This window comes from Gopherus evgoodei, chromosome 6, assembly GCF_007399415.2.
Source record: "Gopherus evgoodei ecotype Sinaloan lineage chromosome 6, rGopEvg1_v1.p, whole genome shotgun sequence".
Classification (NCBI taxonomy): Eukaryota; Metazoa; Chordata; order Testudines; family Testudinidae; genus Gopherus; species Gopherus evgoodei.
The window spans coordinates 111,265,436-111,286,588 of NC_044327.1; the positions used below are offsets into that span (position 1 = coordinate 111,265,436).

Sequence of the window (21,153 nt, forward strand, 5' to 3'; positions counted from 1 at the left end):
AGTGGATGGGCCTGCGTCCCCCCTGCCACCCCACTTACGGGTGGCAGTCTCTCCCTCATCCGACGCTCAGGCCCAGGAGCCTGGGCTTCTTAAACTATTGAACTGTTTGCTCAGCCCCTGCCCGAGGGTCTGAGCCCTGAACTCTTGTTTGCTGCCCCACCCTGACCTACGGCCTGGGCTTAAATTACTGAACTGTTTGCTCAGCCCCTGCCTGAGGGTCTGAGCCCTGAACTGTCATTTGTTGCTCCACCATGACCTAGGGCCTGGGCTTCCAATATGAGACTGTTTGCTCAGCACCTGCCTGAGGGCCTGAGCTCCTGGCTGTTTCCTGACCCACCCGGCTAATTCACCAACACACTGGACTCGTGTAGTGAGGCGGCCTGGCTCCCAGCCACCCCGGGGAGTGGCGAAACCCCAATAGCGGACGTTTACAGCATCCTATATGGAATAGAAGCGGATAGATTATCTTATCCTTAATGACTTATGACCAGAACATGCCATTAAGACAGTAACTATGCAGGAGGTGGAGCGAAGTCACTCTACCCAACAAGGAACTTAGAGAGACTGTACCTTAGCAGGCACAGTCTCTCCATTAGATCTCAAGCACACAGGAGGAATGTGCATGTTGCACCATACCTTTAGCTGGCCTTGCCAGCTCTACCTGGCCAACTCTAGGATCAGTCTTTTCCCTGCCCGCTTTTGTGTGACTTGTGCCCATGGGGGTGATCATCTCTCCTCTGAATGCATGTATGTCCCTTGTGCATGGGGAAAGGTACGGCTCCTTGCACCTTCTCCCATACCAGGCACCCATGCAATGGCCACACACAATCTGGACTGAGCAATCTGTAATGCCCATAAAGAGTCTACACTTGTGAATTTGAAGTATTTCTTACCATTAAATTTAAATTTCTAGAATAGTACACATTCCAGATTTCTGTACACTTACAAAGTAGGCCCTCTCAGAAACGAAATACTTACAGGAAGTTTGTATCCCTGGTAGTTGTTAATCAAGTCCTGAATGAAAGGATGCTTCAAAAGAATGGTAACCGGAATGGGTTTCAGATCCTCAGACCCCAGTTCCTCGTATATTTTTCTGAAATGCTTCAAGAAAAAAAATCTTGCTTTATTTATTATGAAAACTGAAAAAGAATCACTTCATAAAACAGATATTACAGTGTGTATTTCTATAAGATATTCTTGCTGAGGGGTTAAAACATTACTTTAAAATATGCTGTTAACATAATTACAATAATGTGCTTAATCTAAATGTTGTCCTTATATTGCAACAGATAGAACTTTCTTTAGCTTAACCAACCAACCTTATTATTACTGCCTGCCTTCTGCTGACTACTGAATCTATGGTTGTCACCAGCTTTACTTCCTTCATGATGGAAAACTCTTTGTAGAGTTGCCATAGAAATTCTTCCCTCATCTGTGCAATATAAGATTTCTTCTTCTTCCACCAAAGGTTCCTTCTTTATCAGCATATCAGTGTGGGAAAGAGACTGGGGAAAGAAAGCATTTATATATTATGATTCAGTGGTAAGTGGTCTAGCACTTGGTCATACATTTCAGTTTGACATTTATTAAGAATCATTGAGGATATACTTCCAAATATCCATTCTTATGATGGAAATAACGATACACAAACAAAATCAGTAACTGGAATATATGGCTTTTGAGAGTAATGGGTACCCACAACTCCCGTTGACATCAGTGGACGTTGTGAGTACTCAGTCAGGATCAGGTCCAAAGCCCTGTTATAGTAATATCTTTCAGAACACTGGATGAAGTAGCTGCTCTCAAAATAGTCTTAACTATATATATAGATGTAAACTGCTATTTGCTTTATTGTGTTTTTAATATTGTGTTCTTCATATTAATCACTAATTTACATTAGGGACTGCTAGACTAATACAAATAACAGAATTTTGTGAATTAGACTATAGGGGAAGTCCTCTCCAGGCACTGGGGATGTTCACATGATGAAGGTAAGAAGAGATTCTTCTACTCCAGGCCATTGAGCTGCTCCATGAAGGCTACATTAGCCAAATGGTTGCAGTAGCCTTGCCAGGCCTTCCCATGGAAATAGGAAAGGAGAAAGAGTTTAGGAGGAAAGATCAGAATTTTTGGTTTTTGACAGGTTTAGTATAAAGGAGTGGTGGGACATCCATGAGGCAATATCAGATACAGGAACAGAGGAGAGCCCGGATAAAGAGGGAAGGCCAGGAGTAGAGATTTGTGAGCACAAAGGTGATTGATGACTTAGCTACCTCTAGATTAGACTGCCAAATACACTCTATCTAAGGCTAACCACTAAGGCCACAAAGAAATTCCAAATAATTCAACATTCAGCCCATTTTTTTAATTAAGAGAGATTCTTGAGAGTATATCACATTAGTAGTATGCACCCTATACTGGCTTTCTCTCCAATATAGGCGGCTCAGGGTCTTTGTTATCTTTGCCCTGAACAGCTCAAAGCCCACCTATCTCAGAGCCCATCTTTCTTTCTCCTTACCTCCAATCAGCAGGGGTTTTGTTACTAATAGAACCCTAGGGCAAAACTCTTGGGACCTGGTTTTTGAGCGTTTTCAGTGAAAGACCCTCAGCTGTGGAATTCCTTACCACACAAAATCAAAATGTGTGAGTCTGGCAATCATTAGAATGGGATGCAAGATGCAACTGCCTGTTCAAGCCTTCCATCAGCAGCAACATTTGCACTATGGCACAGCAGTATGTCCTTGGAGTATGCAACAGCTGACTGTAAGTCCTTAAAATGCCAGCATAAAACAAATGAGCTGAGAGTATGTTCTGTTTGAATATATGAGACACACTTGGAGAAATGATGCTTCCCTTAAATTTACTATATATATGGCAACTAGATATTGTGGAGATTGGCATGTTTGAAACATCTAGCAGAATAGAGTGTTTTTCTGATTTCTTTATCCAAGTAAACTATTTTTCAAATCTCCGAACTTTCCTGCCTTTTAACTGGTGTCACAACATAACTTTTTAGTTTTAATTTTACTTTTTTTAGTGGAAAGGGAGAAACAAATAAGTGAAAAAATTAGCTAATTTTAGTCTAACAGTTGACATAATCCTTTATCAAATAAACATATGTATCCATGTGCTTCAGTACAAAGATAATTGACTTGATAGACTAAAAGAAGTATTTATTGGGTAAACACATATTCCAGCACATGTGTTTAAATTATAACTTCTACTAACTTCTCTTTATAAACGATATCCAAATTAGATACAGATGCTAAAGTAACATCATTTATAACTGGTGTTATTTTTAAAGAAGTTATGTAAAAACAAAGTGAGGACTTCAAAATTCTCTTATAAGCCTTTTTACTTCACAGAGTTTGACTAACTTAAATATACTCTTCTACCCCACAACTATAGCTCACAATATATTTTTTATTCCATTCCCCCTGGTGGTTGTTGAACATATAGGGTGACATTTTGGACCAGAAGTCAGTGGCAAAACTCTTCCCGACTTTAGTAGAATAGGATTTCAGCTAATCACTCTTTTATATATTTAACATTACTAATAAACTGTAGATATATGCAAAGAAGAACGTAAGATGAAGGGATATTCTGAAAGAATGTTTTTCCAGCATTGCAATTTTTTGAACACTAACTCATAAAAATAAAGCTGTTATAAAGTGAAACTGTTTAAAACCTGATGTTATCTAAAAGAAAAATATCTGTCTCGATACTTCTGTGTCCCCCGACTACACTAACGAAGTACCTCACAAACAATAATGTAGCGCCTCACAAACAGAATGCATCCCTCAACATCCCTACCTATGAATATATACAATAACAAGGAAAGGGGGGATAGAAAGGGCTAATTAGAATTTTGGCAAGCCAGACTTCAGGCTTTCCTCTGCTTGATACGAAGAAGAATAACGTACTGAGGCAGTAGAAAGCTGCTCCTCTGTTTTATAACTATGAACATTATTGTTTTTAGTTATACATGAAGAACTGAGTTACAAAGAGATTAAGTGACCTGTCCAAGGTAACACAGGAAGCCTACAACAAAACCAAGTCTGAACTTTGATAGCTTTAACCACAAAGAAATCCTTCCTCTATCTTCAACTAGCAGCCAACTAGGGACAATGTCAATCTTCTTTTACAATCTAAATTCTCCATAAATTCAGTAAAAATACCATGTGTTTTGCAAGATGTTTATCCTGAAATTACAGAAACTATAATTAAAATGTATTATCATGCAACTATGCATTTGGAAATGTCTACTTTATATTAGTATTAGCTTTACATTTATTTAAAATGTAAACTACTCAGAAAAATAACTCAAAAAATAGGAGAGAGTGTTTCCACATTTATAGTGCCTCAAAGATTTTCATATTAAGCATTCTCACCTTACAAGTAAAAAGTTTTTTTTTCCCCCTTAACTGCCTATCTTTCAGACTCTCCCTGGGATCTTAAAAGTCAAGCTGTATTCTTTACCAAATGTAAGATTCTGCTTTCAAATTCTGGCCTCAGTTATACTTGTGCTCCCTTTCCCCAAAGCTGTACTGGGTCTACAGAACTAAGAAGGGTAAAGAATAGTAAAAAAACTAATTGTCGTCACAAAAGTGAGAAGATGTGACTATGAATACACACAGGGTAGATCTGCGGAACAAAACAATGCCATTTTTATACAATCACTTTTCAGAGTCGAACTGCAGTTTAAGTAGGTTAAGGAAGTAGTAGTCACTGTGGTTGTGCAAGTGTGGTGAGCGATTTCATCATGTGTACATGTACTGAGCTCTTTAAAAGGTATGAAAAGAAATACATTGTGGCATTCATACCTTAAAAGATCAGTCATGATTTTTATACATTTGTAAAAAGAGTACAAAGTAATCAGTATTGTATTGAAAGCTTTGGGTCATTAAAGACTGGGAAAACAGCTCAGCACACTAAAGAAATACGAACATAGTTAAAATGTTGAGTTCATTTAACATGTCAATATATTCATAATGGTCTTGAACTTTCAGACTGAACTTTGCCATAAATGACTGAACTTACAGCAATATGTTACTAATCCATCTGACTAACAAGTGAACTGAAATATTTGAAAAAACATACCAAAATAAACTTTTTAAGATCCCCAAGAAACATATCAGAAAAAAAAGTTAATAAGAATGGTAATGATACTGTGGTCCTAGTGGGGGCTAGCTGTGGTCACTCAATTAGGGTGAACTGCAAACAATGAGGCAGCCAAACTCCAAAAACCTGGTGGATATTCCAATACTTAGATTTACCAAGCCAGCATAAAACAGCTTCTGTATTACCTTACTGGTCACTCAGAAGTCCAAACAACACAGTTCCCTTTAAGTGATCCAGCCTCAGGCCTCCATCCAGGTACCCACGTCGAATATAATGAAAATGTCTGTAAATATTATTTCAGCATATAAAAGAAAAGGTTCTACCAATCTCAAAGGATTGGACATATTAACTCCCAGGTTAATGAATGTTTCAGATCTTACCCAAATACATGCTACAGACAAGTCTTATTAACTAAACTAAAATTTAGTAAAAAAAACGAGAGAGAGAGAGAGAATGGTTAAAAGATCAATGTACATAAAGACATGAGTTAAATTCATTTAGGTGCAGATTCATAGCAGAGATGGTGAGCTTTGTAGCTGCAATGAGTTCTTTCAGAAATAGTTCATATTTATAGTCCAATGTCCAAGTATAATATTCAGGGCGTACCAGCATAACTGGGACCTCAGTCTTGTGACTCAAACTTCCCCTGATGAAGCCTAAGCAGATCTGAGATGACAGAATCAGAATCCAAGGATCTTTTATACAATTTCATGTCTTTTGATGAGTTGGAGTTCCTCAGAGAACAAAAGGTAATTAGGATGACTCTGAAGGAGGTCCATCACCAGTACTTAGCTATACGAATTAACATTAGGCCACTTGCTTGTTCCTCCACCATTCACAGTACATTTCAAAGAGAGATGAATACTAAGATAGCCCATGTTTACAATCATTTAAATGCTAGGATCTTCTTTTGACTTCTGAATTTTCAGAATACAGCATAGACTGGGACTGCTAATTATATTGTCGACCCTACTCATACTTACGTAAATAGACAAAACCACAAACATTATCTCCCCACATGTCATTTGAAGGTTATTTATTTTGCAGGATTTTCTAGCCATGTGTCACAGATACATTGAAAAAAAATTGTTTTGCTTATAACAGCAACAGTAACAACCACGATGCAGTTTATCTACTGGGGATTAATAGCTAGCTGGCTTTAGTGGTCTGAGGTTAGACCAAAAGATGCCCTCAATTTGCCTGTACTGGACATTTATTATCAGGAAATGCCCTGCAATTGTATTATTGCTCAAGGAATAGATCCTCATAGCCTTACTCATATTGAGAAGCATCTTATTTTGAGTATTTCTACTGAAGTTGGTATTGTGTAGTCAATAGTACTATTTCTGAAGAAAGTTGCTACCCAAAATGAGTGAGTGTATCAGAATCTGACCCTAAGTCATCAGACCAGACATTATAACTTGCCAGCACCATTATGGCTCTATTTACTGATTCATATAATCACATTTTACCACATGTGGAGGAGAAACTTCTTTTCTTCTTCGGATGTATGTTCCCGTAGCAACACTAAGCGCTCGGTACACTCCCTCAACAGCATCAGGATGTGAAGCAAAATAAAGCAGCATCTTAGTGTAGTCAAGTTGTGAGGGATCTTTTCTGGCATCCGCAAATAAAATAAAGAAAAACTAGAAAAGGAAAAACATTTAAATTAATTCCTGCAAAGGATATTTGGCCAATTTAAATCAAAAGTCTACAGAGAACAGGATTAAATGTATATGCAAGGTAGTGACTGCTGAAGAGAAATATATTTTCAGAAAGAGTGTTGAGATCCTATGGGAAAATCAAGAAAATCTACATTATAATATTTTGTTTTCAGCAGTGAGGATTCTCAAAGACTCAGTAGGAATCTGTAAAATCTCACAAAAAAGTTATGATGTTTTACCTCTTCTTTACACATACACTATGTCTCTCTCTATGAACATATACACTATACTTAAAATAAATGGGTGCGAGATTCATCTTTCTATTCTCAGATTTTTCTTATTTTTTATTGCAAGTACGTTTTTTTCTTTTCTTAAAAAAGTTATTTACTCAAAACTTTTGCTCCCAAAAGCATTTTTATATTGTGCACCAAGAATTTGTTGCATAGCTCCCTTCATCAATAATAAAATGTATTCACCACAAACTATACTGAAAACAGTATCCTCAAAAAGGTGTCAAATTGGAAAAAACAGTGATAGTCTTCCAATGTCTTATGTAAAATTACGTGCTGCCCAGTCCTGACATCAACATGAGACAGCATTCATAGTAGCTTCTACAGAAAGGATTCTCTTTTTTTGTGTGTGTGCTGTAATGAGTAGTGACCATTAGATAATCTAGTCTGTATATAACTAGCCATTAAATTTCAACCAGTTACCATTATATTAAGATCAATAACTTGGGTTAGACTAAAGCATTTCAACCCTTTGGGACTAAACTGCTGTGTGCTACAGGCAGAAAACGGGATACTGAGGTGCTAGCAATGTCTGAGGCCTTTGCAAAAAATTATCATAATTAGGTTTAGGAATGAACAAAGCATTGAGGTACATGGGATTGTTTTTTTCCTCTCACAGCTACTGTTTTAGGCTGTCTGCAGATTGAACCAGGCAGCACTGTGTCACTTTATACCCAATTTACATTTTGAAATGGTTGTTTTGTTTTGTTTTGTTTTTTTCAAATTTAAGGGCTAGAGTTTGGGCTAAGGTGTCAAAAATGAGTGCCTAAAGATATGCTATTAAATACACCTATAGCTGCCTAAATACATGGCCTGATTTTCAAATGTTTATGGGCATTTGATTTAAGTGCCTAAATATAGATTCAGAAGTCTAACGTTAGACACCCAGTTTTTAAATCTTGGACTTAATTTTTAATAAATGAAAGCTTAGATTCTGGAGCATAAGTTGGCAGCCATCACAAAAAATACTGATTCAATGAGCCATTGTTATTCAGCTCATTTCAATTCCTTATTATATTTTCATTACTGTTATTTAACACTTGTATTGTGCAATTGCTTAAAGGCCTCAACTAGGTCAGGGCCCTGTTGTGATTAACACTGTACAGATGTAGAGTAAATGACAGAGAATTTAAAGTCTAAAAGACAAGACCTTGCAAAAGTGGAGAGACAAACAAGTGTGCCAGAGTGTTTGGGAGAAGAAACAAAAGTAATAGGATGTCATTGTATAGATTAAGAGATGTATTGAAGCACGAACTTTCGTGGGTGAATGCCCACTTTGTCGGATGCATGCTATCATGTTATCAGTGACAGCTATGGTCATTTATGACTCAACTGCTCCCAAGATCTTCTTTTATAGTTTTCTGGAAAGAAATAATGGCTAGGTAAAAGAAGTAGGCATTAACATTGCAAAAGAAGAGGTCATGCGAACTGAGAAAAAGGACCATTGTGTTAAAAAAGACAAATGATACCTTAAATTATTTACAGTTTTCAATAGTTACCATTATAAGATGCTCCTGTCTATTAAAAGGCAAAGGCTCTGTAGGATTTTCTGGCATTTTAAAATCTTCACTGCCTTTAAACCATAAACCAACCTAAAAAAAAAAAAAGTTACTGAGTTTCATCCCCTTAAAAAAAAAATAAAGAGGACTGGACTGTTCTGTTCTAAAAATCACAAAGAGCTAGGGTGACAAAGTATAAAATCTGTCTCTGCCTTTATTCAAGTTCAGAATTTGTTGTTGTAAGTAACAATCTGCTTAATATGAATAATTTAATTAGATACTTGGACACTTTGCAACAAAATCTTTTCATGAGCAAGTAAATACTGAATGTTATGGTAGCAACTCAAACTTTATACAACTACTATCTATATAAGAATGAATTTGTATCTAGAGAGTCCCCTGAGAATACCAAGCACTGAAACTTTATTCTTTTTGCTTATACCTATGGGTCAATTGTGGATTTACTAAATGACTCTTCATATAGTTCCACTACCCCAGGAGCAGATTAGGAAGCTGTTTGTGATGCAGAATTGCAATCTGCCTCTTGGTTTCCCCCTTCACCAGATGAAGTGTGTCCTTTGCTTGCCCTATAACTGACACACTGTACAGCCTCCTAACGCACCCATAAAACTGTGCTGGCTGGGATTTTGGGAGGCAGAGGCAAGGCTTCTCATTCCTGCCTCGCTCCCAGTCCATACACTGGGGGAAGGTGCCCATAATGGCTTATGAAGGTCAGCAGCAAGAAGTAAGGGGACACCTTATAAGCCATTCCTCTCCTGCATGGACACACAGGACAAGCCACAATCTAATCCCTACTTGTTATGGACCCAAACTTGCACCTTTTATTTAGGCAAAATTCCCATTGATATCATTTTAAAATTCATTTTGGCCAGTAGCCTGTTTATGGAAAATGTTTGTGCCTATAGATATAATGTCAGGATATTCTTGCTTTTAGTCTCACTGAGGTTTATTTTTTCATAGTTTGCTTCTTGGAATAGCAACATATAGAGTAAATAAATATGATTGTCATGACATTGTGAGTATGAAATAGAGAATGAACCTTGTTTACACTTTTATAAACCTTATTTTCAATTAAAAATAATATTCGGAATATATTTCTCATTGGATTAATAGAACAATATGGGCATTTTCAAGCCGTCTAAATAATACCTGTAAATTTTCAGAAATGTTGACAAAAGACTGTACAGCCTATCAATGTATACACTAAGTTCAAATCTTATTGGGACTGTTTCTTTATTAAAGCTTTTTCATGTCCTTTTCTCCCCTTTTAGGTGAATCATTACCTTTTCCACCATTCACAACATACAATACTCTGCATTAATACAAATATTTTTGCAAGAGTCAGAGTTAATATACAGTATTAAGCTGTTTTTTCAAAAACACAGGAAGTGCCAAGAGAATTTCAGAGGGGAAAAATTGTTAAAATAAATTTCTGTACTGGATGCTTTCTATAGACAGGTTAGTAGGGAGAATTCAGCAGGTAATTTAGAGATTAAGTGGATTTTTATGTTAGCTTTGCAGGTCCTCCTTAACAAAGGGTTCAGTGGGTTTTCTTTACAGATAACAACACATCCTTACATGGCTGAACAGCTCTTTTACCAACTCAGTGCTATGGCTCTTTTCTTACTTTCCGGATTGTAACTACTGACTCATTAACTCTATAGTGCGTTCTGTTCTACAGATGATGACTCGCTAATTCTACATCAAAGAGTTAAACATGTAAAAGTGACTAAACATCTGTAAATGTCAAAGAGAAGGATATGAAGTTAGTAAAGGGTAGCTTTAAATACAGTGAGGCAAATTCTGACCTCCATTTCCCCATACAATCCCATTGATTTCAATGTAGTTTCAAGGTGTAACTGAGAGCAGAAATGCCTATTAATTTCAAACTTTGTCTGTCAGGAGAATTGTGTGTTGGTTTTCATAAGTCTGAAAAACTCCTGATTACATTTTCTCCCATGCGTATTTATATTGTAAAATTACAAAAATTGCAATATACCGTGCTGTCCGTTAAAATCACTGGATCTCTGTGGTATGATTTGTGGTATCCTAAGGCTTTTAGAGGCGTTCCGCAGAATTTAATAGACTTTGGGTAAAGTTTTCAAAAGCAGTTAGGTAATGAAGCCTAAGATCCATTTTCAAAAGTGACTTAGGTACTTAGGAGTCTGGTACCGACTTTTGATGAGACTGAGGCTCCGAAGTCACTTAGGGTACGTCTACACTGCAATTAGATACCCGCAGCTGGCCTGTGCCAGCTGATTTTGGGCTCTAATCCTTCCATGCCTATATAGAGCCATGGTATTTACTGATGAATAGCTCTTGGTTTGTGCTATGTTCTCTGCAATAGAAGAGTGAGATGGGTGGAATCTAGGTCTGGAATAACACATCTTTACCTCTTAGCAGAAAATTTTATAGCACTGACATATTAATTAGTTGAGCTACATTTCTTAAGGGATTAAAAAAAAATCTGCAAAGATCATTCCATGCAAGAAAGTACTTGGTAGAAGGGAGAGGAAAAGATGAGAGTGCTACATTTTTAGCACTAAATTATAACAGTCTTACCCTTTGTAAAGAACATCTTCTTACCTCAGTAAACTTAGTTTTGTTTTGCTAGTTTAGACACATTGACATGGCTGCAGGGCAACTGCTAGAATGTTCATACTTCATAGCACTCATATCAGATGCTGAGTTAAAAGGATGTTCAAACTAGCATCCTGTGTCAAAAATGCTGCATTAACATTCTGTTCACTTTGGAGCTGTTGGTATATTTTTAATCTCTAGTACCTCAGTGAAAAATACCACAATAATGTGTAGGTGGGTGCAACATCTATAGCTACACCTTTTTGTGGCTTTTCCAGCTCTGGCAGGGTTAGTTTCTTTTCAAATGTCTTGGGACACCTGCTGCTGGAAGGTAGTTGGATCGGTGAGACTTTGGAGAAAGAAATTCTGAAAATCACAGGCTTCTGGAATTATATTGCCAACGTTTAATTTTGCAAGAGGAGCAGTACAGATGCCTGTGAAAGGGAACTGCTGCCTTCCCCAAAATTCTTTACTTTCATGAAACCTCCCTTCCCAAAAACCTTGCTGAACTATGCAAAACAAAGACCCAAATTAAAATTTTCTTATGCATTTGAACCAAAGAATCTTGTTATTTCCCACTCACTGCAGGATGAAAAATCAATCTTCATTTGCTGAAATTGTTTGTTTAACTAAGTCAAGATAAAATTACAGATATTTTACAGCTAAAGTAGAGCTGTCAAAAACAAAAAAAATCTGGATAAATTAAAAAGAATAAATAAAAAGTCAAATAACAGTCTGTCAGTTTCTGATTTTCTAAAACAGGAGGATTTTCATTAGAAACTAGTTCCCAAGGAAAGAGAGAAATGAATGTACACCGTCCACTAATTAATCTGATTCTTGTTATTAAAAACTGGGGATGCGATTTGCAAATATTGGACTCAATCTAGCAAAGTTTCTTTGTTTTCTCTGCATAAGACAAGTTTCACCAAAAGGGATCCCCAAAATACCAAAACTATTAAAATTCAGACTGAGTTTATAAAACGAAATGAACAAAACTAATAATACGCCTTTTGATTAAAAAATACAAAATAATATTATTCAAAAGAAGAAACAATTATAACCTGATTATAGTATTCCTGTGTAACAAAGCCTGATCCAGCTTCATCAACAGCCTTAAAGCTGTGCAGGGTATTAAGGAGCTGTATCACAGAGGGAACTGGCCATGGTTGAGCTGCTGTTAATAAGAATCTGCGCCAATCAATAAGTTCTGAGTTCACCATTAATGTAGTTGCCAGATTTTGTAACTATAAAAATAAAATTATAAATAGTTTGGACTACAGTTGTGTGTAAGAATATACATTTCTTACATAATTAAAATAAAACACAATACAATTTTAGACAATTATACAGAATGAATTTTCTTAACTCTGACAGAAGATAGCCATCAAACTCTGACTCTCCACTTTTAGACACTTAGCATCAGATTGTGCCATGTCTTAATGTGGTTGCACAGGTGAGTAAGATAACCCCTCAGAGCCTGCACAGTCATTTTAGGCATCCTTAGACCCTGAGTCCCCCAGCAAGATGAAAGCTGTGTACTTGGTACTCCCCTCTAAGATTGTGGATGGGGAGGAGTAGGTGGATCCTCAGTTCTGTTCATACCCACAGACAAGTCAATTATTATCTATTTGCAGTAGTGCCCATTATGTGTAAGGCAAAGAGGGGAATATATTGCACCTAGTATAGGGCTCCTCAGTTAGGAGTAAGATCCTTTTCCTAAATTCCTAAGAAACTGGATTTGTAGCCTTACAGCATCATCTCCCAGTTCAAGTCATCACTGAGGTCTCCTGCAGTGAGATTTCTAAGATAGATGATGGGCTGAGGGTTCTTCCTATTTCTTCTTGGAGATGAGGTTTTCACTGTACTTCACCAAACAAGCAGTAATGTCTAGGGGTGCACTTTAATGAAAGCCTGTTTTGGGAAATCTAACACCTGTAAGGACTAAAGATACACCTCTACTCAATATAACACTGTCCTCGGGAGCCAAAAAATCTTACTGTGTTATAGGTGAAACTGCGTTATATTGCGTCATGTTATATCGGGGTAGAGGTGTACTGAAGAATGTGTTGTGGGATACATAAATAGATATACATTTTATATTAGTGATGTAAGTAATCCTCCATTCAGCTGCATGCATGTCAACTACTAACAACACTAACTACAACTACCAACAACACTACTACTAACATACACTAACAACAAACTGGACATCTGACTCATGTTCTTTCTCTTTAATTTCTTTACTATGAAAAAAAGAGAAATGTATGGCCTGATTACAAGAGGTACTGAGCATCTGCAATTTCAATTTTTAAGTCAATGGGAGGTCCTGTTGCTCAGAACCTTTTAGGACTGATCAGGTACTCAGTGAAATTCACCCATGTGCAAAGAGCCCACACAAAGTTCTGTATACCACTTAAGTCCCAATTACAGCCTTAATGTTAACCCTCTTTCACTGTAAGTGCATTTCATCCTCTGAGATTAAGCCTTTTCCTAGAAGAATCCAAATTTGCTAAATCTGGTAATCCTCCTTATCCCATAGACTTGGACACATGTGCTGTTATTAAAAACATAATCATTTGGAAAATTTAATGTTAACACAGAAAATACAAGAATCTTGGAGAAACATATTTAACACTACGCAGGTCCAACCTCTTATTCCCATATTTTGGATTTACAGTTGAATAAAGAGCAAAGATGGTCTTGTGGTTAAGCACTGAATTGACCCAGGAGATGTAGGTTCTATTTGCAGCTCTGCCGTTGAGTCTACTTCAGTCTTGGGCAAGTTACTTAATGTCACTGCTTCTCAGTTCCCCCTCTGGAGATAATTCCTATCCCCACAGTGGTGTTGTGAGAATAAATTAATTAATGTCCGAAATGCTCATATACTATAAGTGAGAAAAGCATAAATAAAGAGTAATAAAATACAGATTTAAATCTTGTCATAGCTGCATCCACAAACTTACTCTTACAGAAAGTAACTGATGGGAGTAATATCTGTGAAGGCCCTTTAAAATTGGTTCCTTATGGTAAGAATAAGGCCACATTTACTATGTATAGCCCAGAACTGCATATTCCCCAGCCAAACTGGCAAAATGTTCAAGTGATGAGATCCCGTAAGCATTCACTAATATAGTGAATGCTTACGGGAAGAGGGTAGGTTTAGAAGATAAAATAAAAAAAGAGCAAGTAAAAAATCACTTAGAAAAGTTAGATGCCTGCAAGTCACCAGGGCCTGATGAAATGCATCCTAGAATACACAAGGAGTTAATAGAGGAGGTATCTGAGCCTCTAGCTATTATCTTTGGGAAATCATGGGAGACGGGGGAGATTCCAGAAGACTGGAAAAGAGCAAATATAGTGCCCATCTATAAAAAGGGAAATAAAAACAACCCAGGAAACTACAGACCAGTTAGTTTAACTTCTGTGCCAGGGAAGATAATGGAGCAAGTAATTAAAGAAATCATCTGCAAACACTTGGAAGGTGGTAAGGTGATAGGGAATAGCCAGCATGGATTTGTAAAGAACAAATCGTGTCAAACTAATCTGACAGCATTCTTTGATAGGATAACGAGTCTTGTGGATAAGGGAGAAGCGGTGGATGTGATATACCTAGACTTTAGTAAGGCATTTGATACGGTCTCGCATGATATTCTTATAGATAAACTAGGAAAGTACAATTTAGATGGGGTTACTATAAGGTGGGTGCATAACTGGCTGGATAACCGTACTCAGAGTAATTATTAATGGCTCCCAATCCTGCTGGAAAGGCATAACAAGTGGGGTTCCACAGGGGTCTGTTTTGGGACCGGCTCTGTTCAATATCTTCATTAACGATTTAGATGTTGGCATAGAAAGTAAGCTTATTAAGTTTGCAGATGATACCAAACTGGGAGGGATTGCAACTGCTTTGGAGGACAGGATCAAAATTCAAAATGATCTGGACAAATTGGAGAAATGGTCTGAAGTAAACAGGTTGAAGTTCAATAAAGATAAATCCAAAGTGCTCCACTTAGGAAGGAACAATCAGTTTCACACATACAGAATGGGAAGAGACTGTCTAGGAAGGAGTATGGCAGAAAGAAATCTAGGGGTCACAGTGGACCACAAGCTTAATATGAGTCAAAAGTGTGATACTGTTGCAAAAAAAGCAAACATGATTCTGGGATGCATTAACAGGTGTGTTGTAAGCAAGACACGAGAAGTCATTCTTCCGCTTTACTCTGCGCTGGTTATGCCTCAACTGGAGTATTGTGTCCAGTTCTGGGCACCGCATTTCAAGAAAGATGAGGAGAAATTGGAGAGGGTCCAGAGAAGAGCAACGAGAATGATTAAAGGTCTTGAGAACATGACCTATGAAGGAAGGCTGAAGGAATTGGGTTTGTTTAGTTTGGAAAAGAGAAGACTGAGAGGGGACATAAGAGCAGTTTTCAGGTATCTAAAAGGGTGTCATCAGGAGGAGGGAGAAAACTTGTTCACCTTAGCCTCCAATGATAGAACAAGAAGCAATGGGCTTAAACTGCAGCAAGGGAGATTTAGGTTGGACATTAGGAAAAAGTTCCTAAATGTCAGGGTAGTTAAACACTGGAATAGATTGCCTAGGGAAGTTGTGGAATCTCCATCTCTGGAGATATTTAAGAGTAGGTTAGATAAATGTCTGTTAGGGATGGTCTAGACAGTATTTGGTCCTGCCATGAGGGCAGGGGACTGGACTCGATGACCTCTCGAGGTTTCTTTCAGTCCTAGAGTCTATGAGATCTACAGAAATGAAATATTAATTAAAACTTACATCTGAAACTGTGAGGCGCATCCATACATCAGGAAGGCTGTTTGTTCCAAGGTTCAAAGTAATCAAGTCAAGAAGAATGTCAATAAATATTTTATTTGATATTAAACCTAGCGAAAAAATAAAAATGTGTCAAATGGATAGCAAAAGACATATCTGCAATTTCTGAATGGGAATATTGGTATAAAATAAACTATATTTTGAGTATTTACTTTCTATGATTACAGAAAAATTACTTGTACTATCAGTGTAATTCACAAAAGTATCCTCTGTTGTTCCAGCTCTTACATTTTTATATATAAAATATACACATGCTGTGAATTACACCACATGTACGGTCCTTATAACCCATTTTATAGCACCTAATAAACTTCAGAACCATATGATAAATTGCATTTATTTTGCATGTTTGACCTCTTCGCCTGTACTATGATCACTAATCCATCTTTGACTAGATTACATTGACAGTTAATAAGTAGAGAGGCCATCACAGATGCTAGCTGCCACACACCAACATAGTCTTGTATATGAATATCACTATCGCTACCAATGCTTTCTTTTTGATTCATAAGACCTACATTCTTCGGTTTAGGTTAATTAGAAAACATCAGATGCTTACTCTTGAAAGCAAGTAGATATGAAAGAGTGGAACTTTAGAGGAGACCACAATACATTTGCAGAAAATTCCAGCTACAGTTAAATAATTGAACTTTATTTCAAAATAATAATTCTTTATGAAAGCCCAGCTTCTGAAAATTGTAGATATCTAATGCAAAGAAGTTTTCTAATGAAATTAAAAGAAAAAAATTACTATGTCTATTTATCTTTGATAAACAAGTAGGTACTTTTATTTGAATAAATAGAAAATTGAGATTATATGCAAAAATTTCACATTTAAAAAAGGAAGACTGTGGTTGCTGAGGTAAATAAGATAAATAAATTGTGGATTTTGAAACACAGACAAACTAGATTAGGATTTAGTGTGCAATCCATGTTCAGGCAATAAAGTTTAAAATATGGAGTGAGCCTCATATGACTTCAGTTTTGAGAGGCAAAACTGACCTTTGTCTGGCTAGTATTACTGCCATGCTTCTAGAAGATGGGATTTTCATAGGGCCTGTAAGTGACATCTTCATCAAACACCATCAGAAAAATAGCTATTTCCTTACATTTCTCTTAGCCCTGGTCTACACTACGGGGTTAGGTCGAATTTAGCCGCATTAGGTCGATTTTAAAATGAATGTGTCTACACAACCAAACCTGTTCTGTCGATCTAAAGAGCTCTTAAAATTGATTTCTGTACTCCTCTCCGGTGAGGGTTGAATTTGGAGTAGTGCGGACTCAATTTGACGGTATTGGCCTCCAGGAGCTATCCCAGAGTGCACTGATATGACCTCTCTGGACAGCATTCTGTCCAGAGTGAATTCTGTGAACTCTGATGCACTAGCCAGGTACACAGGAAAAGCCCTGGGAAATTTTGAACTTCATTTCAGCGTGGTGAGCTCAGCAGCACAGGTGACCATGCAGTCCCCCCAGAATCGCAAACGAGCTGCAGCATGGACCAAAAGGGAGACACTGGTTCTGATTGCTGTATTGGGAGAAGAATCTGTGGAGGCCGAACTCTGATAAAAAAGACAAAATGCTAATATATATGCCAAAATCACATAGGGCATGGTGGACAAAGGCTACAACAGGGACACATAGCAGTGCTATGTGAAAGTTAAGGAGCTCAGCCAAGCCTACCAAAAGACAAAGGAGGCAAATGGTTGCTCTGGGTCAGAGCCCCATACATGCTGCTTCTATGATCATCTGCATGGCATTCTAGGGGGGGACCCTACCACTTCCCCACCACTGTCCATGGACACCAGCAAGGTGGGAGTCTCACGCAACAAGAAGGAGGATTTTGTGGATGAGGAAGAAGAGGAGGAGGAGGAGAATGCGCAGCAGGCAAGCGGTGAATCCATTCTCCCCAGCAGCAAGGGTCTTTCCATCACCCTGGAGTCAATACCCTCCCAAGGTGGGATCCCTGACCCTGAAGCTGGAGAAGGCACCTCTGGTGAGTGCACATTTGTAACTACAGTACAGGGTTTAAAAGCAATAGTATTTAATGTGTGATTTGCCCTGAAGAATTGGGATGCATTTGCAGCCAGTACAGCTACTAGAAAAGTCTGTTAATGTGTCTGGGGATGGAGTGGGAATCCTCCAGGGACATCTCTATGAAGCTCTCCTGGAGGTACTCTGAAAGCCTTTGCAGAAGGTTTCTGGGGAGGGCTGCTTTATTTCATCCTCCATGGTAGGACACTTTACCACACCAAGCAAGTAGTCTGGAATCAATGCAGCACAAGGTATGGCAGCAAATGGTCCTGGGTTTTGGTCGCATTCAAGCAACATTCAGTCTATATCTTTCTGTATTAGCCTCAGGAGAGTGATATCTTTCATGGTCACCTGGTTGAAATAGGCGAATTTTTGTAAGGGAACAGTAAAAGGACCCCATTCATGCTGGGCTGTTTGAGCTTGGCTAAAAGGGATCATTCTGGAGAACAGCCCCACGGTGGGGGGAGGGGTGAAGGCATCAAGGAGAAACACACACAACTGTCACACCATAGCCTGGCCAGTCATGAAACTGGTTTTCAAAGCCTCTCTGGTATGCAGCATGCCTAGCTGTGCTCTTCTAATAGCCCTGGTGTCTGGCTGCTCAAAACAACTGCCAGGCAATTTGCCTCAACGTCCCACCCCACCATAAATATCTCCCCCTTACTCTCACAGATATTATAGAGCACATAGCAAGCAGCAATAACAATGAGAATACTGGTTGCACTGAGATCTAACCTAGTCAGCAAACAGCGCCAGTAAGCTTCTCACAGAATCATAGAATATCAGGATTGGAAGGGATGTCAGGAAGTCATCTAGTTCAACCCCCTGCTCAAAGCAGCACCAATCCCCAACTAAATAAATTAAAAAAAAAAAAAGGCTGCCCTGAGCCCTCCTCACCTACAAGGAGAAGGCAAAGGAGGGGAGCATTTAAAGGGATGGTGCCTGCTCTAGTCAGGCCTCCAGCTGAGCTCCCCTTTAACCTTGTGCATTGTTAGTGGGACACATGGGGCTGATTCCTCCAGTGCAATTTATGAACGCCCAATTTTTAAACGTCCAAAGACACATTCTACCACCATTCTGCACTTGCTCAACCTATAGTTGAACTGCGCCTTACTACTGTCTAGGCTGCCTGTGTACGGCTTCATAAGCCATGGGAGCAAGGGGGAAGCTTGGTCCCCAAGGATAACTATTGGTATTTCAACATCCCCAATGGTAATTTTCTGGTCTGGGAAGTAAGTCCCTTCTTGCAGCTGCTCAAACAGCCCCGAGTTCCTAAAGATGTGAGCATCATGCACCTTTCCTGGCCATCCCATGTTGATGTTGGTGAAATGTCCATTGTGATCCACCAGTGCTTACAGCACCATTGAAAAGTACCCTTTGTGGTTTACGTACTGGTTGGCAAGGTGGTCCAGTGCCAAGATAGGGATATGCATTCCATATATTGTCCCACTACAGTTAGGGAATCCCACTGCAGCAAAGCCATCCACTATGACCTGCACATTTCCCAGAGTCACTACCCTTGATAACTGAAAATCAGTGATTGCACTGGCTACTTGGATCACAGCAGTTTCCACAGTAGATTTGCCCACTCCAAGTTGATTCCGGACTGACAGGTAGCAGTCAGGCATTGCAAGCTTCCACAGGGCTATTGCCACTCACTTCTCAACTGTCAGGGCAGCTCTCATCTTGGTATTCCTGTGCTTCAGGGAGGGGGAAAGCAACTCAAAAAGTTCAAGGAAAGTGGCCTTATGCATGCGAAAGTTTAGCAGCTACTGTGAATCATTCCATACCTGCAACACTATCCAGTCCCACCAGTCTGTGCTTGTTTGCCGGGCCAAGAATCAGTGTTCCACTGTATAAACCAACCCCACTGCTGCCATGATGTCCCAATTGCCACAGCCCGTGCTTTCAGGAACGTCTTTGTCCATGTCCTCCTCACAATCATCCGCGTGCTGGCATCTCTTAGCCAAGTTCTACACATACTGCAGGATAATGCGCAAGGTGTTTACAATGCTCACAACAGCAGCGGTGAGCTGAGCGGGCTCCATGCTTGCTGTGCTATGGTGCCTGCATGGGTAACCCAGGAAAAAAGGCGTGAAACGATTGTCTGCCATTGCTTTCACAGAGGGAGGGAAGGGAGACTGATGACATGTACTCAAAATCACCCACGACAATGTTTTTGCCACATCAGGCATTGGGAGCTTAACCCAGAATTCCAATGGGCAGTGGAGACTGAGGGAACTGTGGGATAGCTACCCACAGTGCACCGCTCTGTGAGTCAATCCTAGCAGGTATTGAAGATGCACTCTGCCGACTTAATGCGCTTAGTAGGGACGTACACAATCTACTGTATAAAATTGATTTCTAAAGATCAACTTCTATTAAATGGACCTAATTTCATAGTGTAGACATACCTTTAGCTACAGCCTGGACTTCTTGTGTTTGTTTATTTTTTTTAAAAATCACGCCAATAATTATATAGATTTTTTTGTTCTGATTTTATTCACTGAAGGCAATTCTTTATTCTTTATGAAGGCAGTTTATAAAGAAAAATTTCAGTGGCAATGGGCACTAAGAATCTGTTTGACTACTACATAGCATAACTAGTGTGTTTTAGGAACTGATTCTCTCTCTATGCTCCTTCCTCCTTTCAGGCTGTGACTCCCCACTACTGCGGGGCTTTTTGTGATGAGTGTTCTGAGCTTGATAAACCCATTTAAGGTAATTCCCTGTGAGTCCTAAGGGTCCAGCCAATTCACAAGCAAGAATCTAATAGGTGACCCAATGCAGGTATATAGGCTTCTAATGAAAGCAGCCACTCCAGTCTGTTCAACGTCACTACCTTCTCAGGGATAATCCCAGCAGTTTGGTAATTCTGAGAATCTGCTCCTGCTCAAGCCACGGCTGGCTGGCTGGCTGTCCTGACAGTTTGAGCAGACTTCTCCTTACATGTGTGGCTCCAATGCCTGAGATGGAAACCCCCTGGGATGTTCAGCACTGAGATGATGAAGTTAGTCCAAAGCCTTCAGGATCAGCTTGCCCAGCTGCAACTGAAGAATGCCTTTGTCTGCTCATAAATCCCAGCAGCTCTAGTAGTGCTG

The 21,153-nt window shown here is 38.9% G+C and overlaps 1 protein-coding gene across 1 annotated transcript in view; it reads right to left on the bottom strand.

Moving 5' to 3' along the window:
- Nucleotides 1–21,153, bottom strand: part of LOC115653414 (sperm flagellar protein 2-like) — a gene marked incomplete at its 3' end in the record, with an annotated part of 59,911 nt that overhangs the window by 34,122 nt on the left and 4,636 nt on the right. The window contains exons 2-7 of the mRNA XM_030566708.1: nt 15,962–16,068; nt 12,237–12,419; nt 8,575–8,667; nt 6,594–6,767; nt 1,320–1,505; nt 979–1,101 (exon numbers count right to left, since the gene is read on the bottom strand). Coding sequence (XP_030422568.1) covers nt 979–1,101; nt 1,320–1,505; nt 6,594–6,767; nt 8,575–8,667; nt 12,237–12,419; nt 15,962–16,068 — 866 coding nt within the window. The remainder of the gene's footprint in view (nt 1–978; nt 1,102–1,319; nt 1,506–6,593; nt 6,768–8,574; nt 8,668–12,236; nt 12,420–15,961; nt 16,069–21,153) is intronic.